At 46.2% G+C, this 10,430-nt stretch overlaps 1 protein-coding gene across 2 annotated transcripts in view; it reads left to right on the top strand.

The window, feature by feature from the left end:
• Window positions 1-3,204, top strand: part of LOC148474983 (avidin-like) — a 37,932-nt gene extending 34,728 nt beyond the window's left edge. For both annotated transcript variants that reach the window (XM_088457952.1, XM_088457951.1), the window contains 2 exons: window positions 1,703-1,823; window positions 2,959-3,204. In XM_088457952.1, coding sequence (XP_088314078.1) covers window positions 1,703-1,823; window positions 2,959-3,013 — 176 coding nt within the window. In that variant the 3' untranslated portion in view covers window positions 3,014-3,204. The remainder of the gene's footprint in view (window positions 1-1,702; window positions 1,824-2,958) is intronic.
• The last annotated feature ends 7,226 nt before the right edge of the window (window positions 3,205-10,430 follow it).

Consider the following 10,430-nt stretch of genomic DNA (forward strand, 5'->3'; position numbering starts at 1 on the left):
CTGTATTTGGCAATTATATACTGTGTATATATATATATATATATATATTTATATATATATATATATTTTAGAGAGGACCAGCTCCAGGGGTAGGAACACCCTGTTCCGGCTCTCTATAGTGCGCCTTAACATCGCGTGCGGTGACCAAAAGTGTGGCCTAATTTCCATAGGCCATGCCCCCTGTGTGACGTTATTTGGAGGCGTGTCTGCATGGCACGCCTCCAAATAACGTCAGGTGAGGGGGAGCCTCTCTAGCTGGGCTTCCCCCAGCCCTCTCCTGTTACTGAATGGATGCCGCGCGCAAGTGCGCAGCATCCACTCAGACTATGGGGTCCGGCACCGCCGCACATGGTGGGGGTCCCCAACCTCCCAATTTGACCACCCGCAGGCCACTTCGGCCCACGGGTGGAACAGCGGGACAGTAGGGATGTTGGGAAGGGGTGCGCCCGCTATGGGTAGCACTTCTGTTAGACCGCACTGGTCGAACACCCCTAGAGCTGGCCCTTTATATAGAAATGTAGTTAGGAAGCCGGAGGTCAAAATGCCGACCGCCGGCTTCCCAACTGTGAAATCACGGCATGGGACTAATGATAGGTGTTGAAATCCCGCCTATCATTAGCCCCACACCGAAATCCGACGCCTGGCATACTGAACGTAGGTAAGCTGGGAGTCGGGACCTGTCAGCCGCAGGGGGGTTAGGTTTAGGGACTCCTGGGGGGACTTAGAGTTAGGCACCACCCCGGGAGGGTTAGGGTTAGGCTAGGGGAAGGGGGGTTAAGATCAGGCACCCCTGGGGGAGAGGTTAGGTTGCGGGGAGGGGGGGGTTAGGTTTAGGGCACCCCTGGGGGGTGGTTAGGGTTAGGCACTAGGGGGTGGTCAGGGTTAGGCACCGCTAAGTGATGGTTAGGGTTAAGGGGGAGGGGAGGGTTAGGATTTTTACCAGGCAGCATGCTGGGCACCACAATTTCTGATGGCAGCCCTGGCTCTGAATATGCCATTATAGCATGATTGGTCACGATGGGTTGGACATACATGTAGCACTGTGAAAACTATTACACTACAAGCAAACAAATGAAGTTGCAAGGAGTGGGATTGCAACTGATTAAAGTTATGCAACAGTACTATATATATTAAAGGATAAGGCACAGCATTCTATCAGGGATATGTAGGCAGGGGAGACAGAGCCTCCCCCATCATACTCCTGTGAGTTGATATAAAAATTATTATAATAATACAAAGAAGGTATTTATAACTTATAAACATCTTCGTTTATGTAATAATTTTTATAGTTAAAACTCACTAGCTTTGTGGAGCTCCCTGGGACTTCAGGGAGAAGAGAGATGAGGCAGCACAGCTCAGCCTCTCTTCTGTATAGTCAGACACTGCTTGCAGAGCTGGGGGCGGGCCACACCACGGGCAGTAAGCTCCACAGAAAGAGAGCTAATAGAGGCATGCCTCTGAGTAGGGGAGGGCATGCCTTGAGCACTGATGGACACCTGGGATGTGTCATGTGACCAGGAACTATACCTTATCAGGGGTGTGACTGGCCTTTCTGCTGGTGAAGGTTACAATGGAAATAATACTTTAGGGCCAGTCCTTTATTTAAGTTAATTGTTTCCATTATGTCCTAAAATTCTGTTTAAGTCTTAAATAACACAGGTTCAACTTCTTTTTTACATAAATCAAACTGATTTTTCTGCAGATTCTGTTACAGTGTTCACAGGCCAGTGTTTCAGAAATAAAGAAGGCGACCGAGTCCTGCAGACTATCTGGCTGATGAGGTCACACAGCCAGGATGTTCAGGATAACTGGAAGCAGACAAGGTACTGTATGTGCAGTCATTTTATTGTATTCCAGTACCGAGTTTATCTTCGTCTGCCATTGAAGCTTAATTGACACTTACAGTTACATGGACACGCTCCACAGTGTCCAGCCCTGTCCGTCACATCTGGGGGTATATTTACTAAGGTGCGGGTTTTTAGAAGTGGAGATGCTGCCCATAGCAATCAATCAGATTCTAGCAATTATCTTCTAGAAGGTGCAAGATGAATGTTAAGTAGAATCTGATTGGTTGCTATGGGCATCTCTTCTAAAAACCTGCAGTTTAGTAAATATACCCCCTAGTATCAAGTAAATGATGACCAATGAGAACACGTTGAGCTCCCTCTATTAATAAGGTCTGTCTGGGCAGCCTCAGGTAGTGAAACACAAAACGGCAACTCTATTATACCTAAGTCCCAGGTCTGACCCAGGATTTGAAACTATGGCGCCAACCCGCATTATTACCGGGTTGGCACCGGTCACGCTGCACCCGCGAGCAGTGGAAATCTTCTGCCGGCGCTTGGAGATGCCTTAATCTCCAAGTGCCAGTAGATCTGGATCTCCTCATGCTGTAAACGGGACCTGGGTTGGACGTCCTGGGTTACCCGTTTACACTGCAGGGTTACATAGGTCGTTCAAGTGCTAAACCCTGCAAGCTACCTGGGTTGGATTGCCAGATCCAAATATAACCCTGGCCACTTTTATACCGAGCAACAACTCTGGTTAACCCAGCAATAACCTGGGTTTTAGCTGTAGTGTAAAATGGGTATATGTATGACAGGTGCAAAGCTTCTTAAGGAAGCATTGGCACAAAAAACAACATAATAATGGCATGGGTGGGCTACATTTATCAATGTAAAGCATATATTACTATAGCAGGATCAAGGTAAACATATTTTGGATGCTCGTTGGAGAACACCAATGGGAAATGTATAGGTAAGGACTGTTCTTTGGTGACAAAACATATACCGCACTGTACAGAAGTTACAACATGGAGAGTAAATTACATTCAAGCAAATCACATAATCTCTGGGGTAATGGTTTGAGATTTGCAAATAATGGGTCTGTGCAGATTCATTGCAACATTTATTAATTGTACAATTGCTAGTTTTAACCTCTGCTTTTCTTTTCTTTCAGAGTTGGTTATAATACATTTCACCCGTTGTCTGAAGCACCTTCAATAGAGGATTAATCATCAGTTTCCAGAAAATAAAAGGCGTGATTTATATATATAATATATATATGACAATGATATAGAGGAGATTATAGGTGTCATTGTGTAAAATTAATATTGTGCTCTGTAACAGAAACACACTATTTTCAGGTATTTATAAATAAGTAAAAATCTAAGATGTACACAAAATAAAGAGCTGCATTATGACAGCTGGTGTTGGGTCTTTGTGTATCTCAGTGTGGATGGATTATTTGATATGATGTTAACGGAGAGAATAATCTTTTTTTCCATGAAAGCGGTTATGTAATTGGGTGTGACCTATAAATGTAATACATGCATGCATGCAGACGGATTCAGTATGATTATTCGGCCGGCGGTTCAAATTCCGACACCGGCATCCCGACAGCAGTGAAAATCCAGATCGTCCCAAGGTAAGTATATCCTACCCTATTCTACACCTTAACCCTCCCTTAGGGGGTGCATAACCATAACCTCCCCCCGGGGGTGCCTAACCCTCCCTTCCCCTAGCCTAACCCTAAACTCCCGAGGGGGTGCCTGACCCTAAGTCCCCCCGGGAACCCTAAACCTAACCCTCCCCCCCGCGCGGTTGTCTGCGCCCGGCTTACCTTCGATTGGTAAGCCGGATGTCGGGCTCCTGGCATAGGTAAAATGAAAGGCGTTGGGATTTTGACGCCTGTCATTTAGCCCCTTTCCGGGATTAGACAGTCAGGAAGCCGACGGTTGGGATTCCGTCCGTCGGCTTCCTGACTGCGTCCCATGCAGACAGCCACAGTATGAGAACAATAGGTAATTCTTGACTATGAAAAAAACAGGCCTAAAAACTACAAGAACCTATCATTTACAAAATGATAGGGGTAAGGCAGAGGTGATTGTCGACTTGGCACTGGTTTACAATAGAGCGCAAAAATAAATAAAGTCAGGAAACATAGGAGCGTAATAATAAGGGGTTGGGTATGGGATCCCGGTGATCCGAATACAGACAGCTGCATCCCAACATTCAGGATCTCGACGCCCAATGGTAAGTTGCCTAACCCTAACCCTACTCCCTGACCCATCTTTCCTGCAGCCTAACCCTAACCTCCTCCCCGCCGCAGCATAATCCTCCCCCTAGTGTCTAATACCTAACCCCCCACAGTTACCATAATACTCACTGCTGGGATGCCGGCGGTTGGGATCCTGGTGACGGTATTCAGACTACTGTCGAGATTTCGGCACCGGTATTCTGAGAGTCAACTGTGAGGCACAACTACTGGGGGAATTGCAGGGGGCACAAGTACTGGGGGCATCAGAGAAGGGGCACAACTACAGGGGGCATTGATGAAGAGGCACTACAGGGGACATTGCAGAAGGGGCACAACTACTGGGGCATTGGAGAAGGGGCACAACTACTGGGGCATTGGAGAAGGGGCACAACTACAGAGGGCATTGGAGAAGGGGAACAACTATTGGGGGCATTGTAGAAGGGGCACAAGTACTGGGGGCATTGTAGAAGGGGCACAACTACAGGGGGCATTGCAGAAGGGGTACAACTACTGGGGGCATTGCAGAAGGGGCACAACTACTATATGTTTGTGTGTGTGTATATATATATATGCGTGTGGGTATATATATATATATATATATATATACTGTATATATATAAAACTTTTATTGATAGAGGCCCCCACATGTTTGTTGCCCAGGGGCCCCCACGTGGCTTAATCCGGCCCTGAGTACTGTATGCGATTAGTGCCACTGGTAAGTATTTGGGCTGTACTTCCTAGTCTTAAACTGTATTTTTTTTACATACAGTACAGTGTATATATTAACGATATAGTATGTAAAATAAGGCAATTGCATCTTCAATACAACTACAACTTTAAACAATAAAAATAACAACAACTACTAATAGTAATAAACATTAACATAAAAAAGACGGAAGAAATTAAAAATTATTAAAAAAAAACCAAAACATTATGGGGCATATTCAATTATGCACGGTAATTTTATTTATATTTTTACCGCAAATGGAATTAACAAGTAATTACAATTACTGTGTCTATGTGGGCTCCTGATTCTCGAGCAATTCAATATGAAAAAGCACTTACATGGTAAGTTTAGCTGTTAATAGCTGCGTTAAGTCTGTGGAAAAACTGGGAAATCATCCTGTGCATCGAAAAAGTGGAAAAACATGTTGGCTAATAGTATAGCTGTCTATTATACCGCTTTTATTCCGAAATTCCGGGTCTGAGCCGGAGGTTGGAAGAGGGTTCCAATCCGGATCAGACCCGGAATTTCCATGGCGCCGACCCAGGATATTTCCGAGTTGGCGCCGTTCACACTGGAGCCGGGTCTGCAGAGACCCGGCTTTTCCAGCGTTGAAGTGGATGCTTGGAGATGACATCATCTCTAAATACCACTGAAGCCGGCCAATCGACAGGCATGCACCACGATCCAGGTCACCCTGACCCGAATCGCGCAGTTTACACTGCAAGGTTTCACAGGTTATTCCCATGTTAAACCCTGCAAGTTACCTGGGACGGATTGCCGGGTCACTCGACCCGGCAATCCAACCCTTTCCCCTTTTACACCAAGGAGCTACCCGGGTTAACACTGCAATAACCCAGGTTTTAGCTCTGATGTGAAAGGGGTATTAGTGTGCCAAATAAAAATATTTGGAGTTCTTTAATTGTTTCAAATGGCAGATTTTTGCATTTTTCTCATAAAAATACTGGTAGATTGAATTTTGTGTTATTTAAAGCTACTTATAAAAAAATTGGGAAAAAAAACACCTGTAACACTTTGCAGAATATCACCCCAAAAATGATATGTAATTATTGGTCAAATTAAGCTAAATGAAAACTAATAAGTACATAATTAATCTTTAGGAGCGGTGTCCCAGGGGTTCTGAACAAGGTCCTGGCATTTTTACCTTAAAATAGAGATTTTTTAGAAACTTTTCACCTGCTTAGGGGCTGCAAGAAAAAAAAAATTGCATTAAATCCTATTGAAAATTACTGTGGCTAAATTTTAATGCCTAAATGAATGGAAAAAAAATCATGTCTGGCCATGTCAAGTAGAATTGTGGGTTACCGCTAATTGATATGCCGCTATATCAGAACAAAATATGTTTTGTAGTGGTGTTTAAAAAAATTAAAACAAGATAAAAAAACAACATATAACTGTGTAATATTCATAATTACTGTATGTCTAGTGGCGTAATTTCATCCCAGTTGCCCGAAGGCAAGATAGATGTTGAGGCCCCCCCACCCAGTGGTCTAGGGTGGTGTGAGGGTGTGCCTCTGGGACCTTACCTGGTCAGCCGTCCTTGGCGGGCCCAGAGTGGTGCCCTCCAGTTGCAAACGCAGGATTTCTAGAGGGGGGCTTCCAAATGCTAGCACTTATCCAGCTTTAATATGTGTCATACAAAGTATATTGAGTGCCATAATTTCAGCATATACAGGACCAGCGATCAGAATAAGCCATTAGATGCGGCAGCAGGATCATCCTGCCTGAGCTGAATGTTTTTATTTCAGATGTGGGCACCATTCCAGAGCATTTGAGTAAGTCCGGGAGTCTGGGTGAGCAGCAGAAGGACATTGCACTGCCCTGGACATATAGGTACATACAGAGCTGTAACTAGGGTAGTGCGAAAAGTGCCGTGGCACAGGGCACTGCAAGGCAGGGGGCGCTGTTCAGACCTGTCAATTTTATTTTTATTATCATTCTCACTTGTTGCTTCCTCTTATTTTATCCCCAGCATCTCCTGGCCACCTCTATCTCCTGCCTGGCCCTTCCCCATTAGGCCATGGCACTTTTTGGGGTTTGTTATCTCAGAGCACTAAAAAGTCTAGTTACGGCTCTGGGTGCATATTGGGCTCTATAGCAACACATCCCTAACAGTGCATGGCTTCCAGATCTCATAATTGGTGCACAGGTTATTTATTACTGGCTGATACATGTTAAAAGGTGGTGCTAATTATGTGATTTGTTATACTGAGAAGAACATGCAGCACTATATTACTATTTCTATTGTGGTCATAGTGTGGGCTGGGGAGGAGGGTTTCTAGGCAGACGGAAACGGTATACAATCGAGAAGCCGGCTGCCGGAAACCCCGACAGCCGGCTACCCGACCGCTTTATCCCGGCATGAGTGAAATGCTGGGCATCTATATCTAGATGCCTGTTATTTCCCAGATGCCGGGAGACCGGCGCCCGGCATCCCGATCAAAGGGATGCCGTGCACTGCGAGCAGACAGCCGCGGGGGGGAGGGTTAGGTTTAGGGCACCCGGGGGGGACTTAGGGTTTGGCACCCCCCTGGGAGGGTTAGGGTTAGACTAGGGGGAGGGAGGGTTAGGGTTAGGCACCCCCGGTGGGGACTTAGGGTTAGGCACTCCCCCGGGGGACTTAGGTTTAGGCAGCGGGGAAGGGGGGGTTAGGCACTTAGGGGGGGGATTAGGGTTAGGCACTTGGGGGGAGGTTAGGGTTAGCACCCCTAAGGAGGGTTAGGGGGTTAGGTTAGGATAGTTTATACTTACCTTAGCGACGATCGGGATTTCCAGCGCTATCGGGCTTCCGCTGCCAGGCTCTGCTCATCTGTCAGCCAGGCGCTGCCGGGAATCAAACCGATTCTGACGGAAACGCCCCCTGCATTTGCCTATGTCCTCTGCACTTTTCCCTTTCATGAGCGGTCAGCGATGCTCCTTAGCTTGCGAAGCGCCAGATCCTCTGTTGCCTCTCGTCACTGGCTTGACTCTAACCAAACTTCATCTGAACAGCAAAGGCACCAGCATAAGCTCTTTTGCATAATATATAGTATTCCCGGTAGGCTGTTTTAGCGGGACACCGTACCCTGCCTTTATGGCGCCCCCTGCTGAAACAGCCGGCCAGGTGCCATCCCCAACTAAGGGCCGCAGAGTCCCATGGGGGGGAAGTTGCAATGAAACAATCTCCGTTGGCTGAATAAATGCCATGCACACAGCAACTGTTCACACTGCAGGGATCTGCCCAGCATCTCTGTGAATGCTGGGCATGCCTCCTACAGTGATGAAAAGAGGTTGTGTCTTAAGAACACTCCCCATTTTGATCTACGCTATCCCCTCCCCTTCCCTATCCTATTAGTGATGGGAAATCTAGTTCATTTTGGGGATTAGTTTATTATGATCTAGTTCACTGAAAAGATTAGTTCATCATTTCACTGGCTCTGAAGCACAGCTGAGAGAAGCGGTTGGAAACAGAACTAGTCTATTACACATACAGTAGGCATTTCTACTACTAGCTCATTGGGGGAAATGTACTAAGCCTTTGAGAGAGATGAAGTGGAAAATTCAATTCAATTCAGCTTTATTCAGTTCAGCTTTATTTGGCCAAGTATACATAAATACATAAATATACAAGGAATTAGTTCCGGATTAACACACTCCCATAGAACTCACAACAACAATGCCAATCAACCATGCCACAGTAACAGCCCACCCTACCCTCTCAGCTGTTTAACACCATAATAACCTGTGGAAAAAACTATTCAGATGTCTGGAAGTTCTCACCCGATGTGACCTATACCACCTACCTGAGGGATGATAAATGATAAAGTACCAACCAATCAGCTCCTGTCACTTTACAGGCTGTGTTTGAAGAATGACAGTTAGGAGCTGATTGGTTGGAACGTTATCTCTGTCCACTTTATCTCTCTCCAAGGCTTAATACATAGGGGTTTATTTATTAAGCCTTGGAGAGAGATAAATTACCAGCCAATCAGCTTCTAACTGCCATGTCACAGGCTGTGTTTTAAAAATGACAGTTAGGAGCTGGTTGGCTGGTACTTGATCTCCTTTCACATTATTTCCATCGAAGGCTTAGTAAATAGACTCCATAGTCAGATATGTCTGATTTTTTAATATTTTAAAAAAACACCCCGCACTGTGCTACAGTACCCTTCCCTATCCTATACATCCCACACTGTGCTAACCTTCCCATCCTATACATCCCACACTGTACTCCCCTTCTCACCTTTTATACCACACTGTGCTCCCTTTCCCACCCTATAAATCCCTCACTATGCTCCTATTCCCACCTTTTACACTCCACTGTGCTCCTCTTCCCACCCTATACATCTCACATTGTGTTCCCCCTCTCACAACACTGTGTTCCCCTTCCCACCCTATACATCTAGCACTGTGCTCCATTTCTGACCCTATACATCCCACAGTGTTCCCCTTCCCACCCTATACATCCCACACTGTGCTCCTCTTCCCACCCTATACATCCCACACTGTACTTCCCTTCCCACCCTATATATCACACACTATACTTCCCTTCCCGCCTTATACATTTCACATTGTGTTCCTCTTCCTACCCTATACATCCCACACTGTACTTCCCTTCCCACCTTATACATTTCACATTGTGTTCCTCTTCCTACCCTATACATCCCACACTGTACTCCTTCTCCCACCCTGTACATACTACACTTTGCTCCTCCACCTCCCACACTATGCTCCTCTTCCCACTCTATACATAAAACACTATGTTCCCCTTCCCACTCTATACATCCCACACTGTTTTCCCCTTTCCACCCTATACATCTCACACTGTGTTCCTCTTCCCACCCTATACATCCCACACTATGCTCCTTTTTCCACCCTATACATCCCACACTGTGCTCCTATTCATACCCTATACATTCCACACTGTGCTCCCCTTCCCAACCCTATACATCCCACACCATGCTCCTCTTCCCACTATATACATTCCACACTGTGCTCCTCTTCCCACTCTATACAACACACACTGTGCTCCTCTTCAAACCTTATACAACCCACACTGTTTTCCCCTCCCCCTATACATCACACACTGTGATCTTCTTCCCACTCTATATATCCCACATTGTGCTCTCCTTCCCACCATATTCATCACAAGCTGTGCATCCCTTCCCACCCTATACATCCCACACTGTGCTCCTCTTCCCACCCTATACATCACACATGTGCTTCCCTTCCCACCATATACATCCCACATTATGCTCCCCTGGCCTTCAAATCTCCCCACACCCCGTTACACTGCCTTCTCCTCTGAGCTTGACAGACAACGCTGCAGGGATTCAGGCCCTATGTTTTTTCTCTGCTGATGATGATGCTGCAGGGCTGATGGACGGCACTGGACAGGCTGAACACTGAGGTGGGGGGGAGACCCTTCCTGATGACTCTTTGAATCTCTAAGCCTCTGATCTGAGGAGCCTGAAGTAAGTTGAACTGTCTGGCTACCTCAGTGCTCAGCCTCAGATTACAGTCCACGGCAGGACACAGAGCAGGGGTTTTCTGCACTGGGACAATGGAAGAGAGGTGACTCCTTCAATGCTGACGCCAGGAGGTGAGTGCCTCTATTGATTCCACCGGTTCCGCCCCTGATTATGTCCATAGTGTATCATTTATGAAC

Source organism: Taudactylus pleione, unplaced genomic scaffold (genome assembly GCF_031769625.1).
Source record: "Taudactylus pleione unplaced genomic scaffold, aTauple2 ptg000792l, whole genome shotgun sequence".
In the NCBI taxonomy this organism is placed as follows: domain Eukaryota; kingdom Metazoa; phylum Chordata; class Amphibia; order Anura; family Myobatrachidae; genus Taudactylus; species Taudactylus pleione.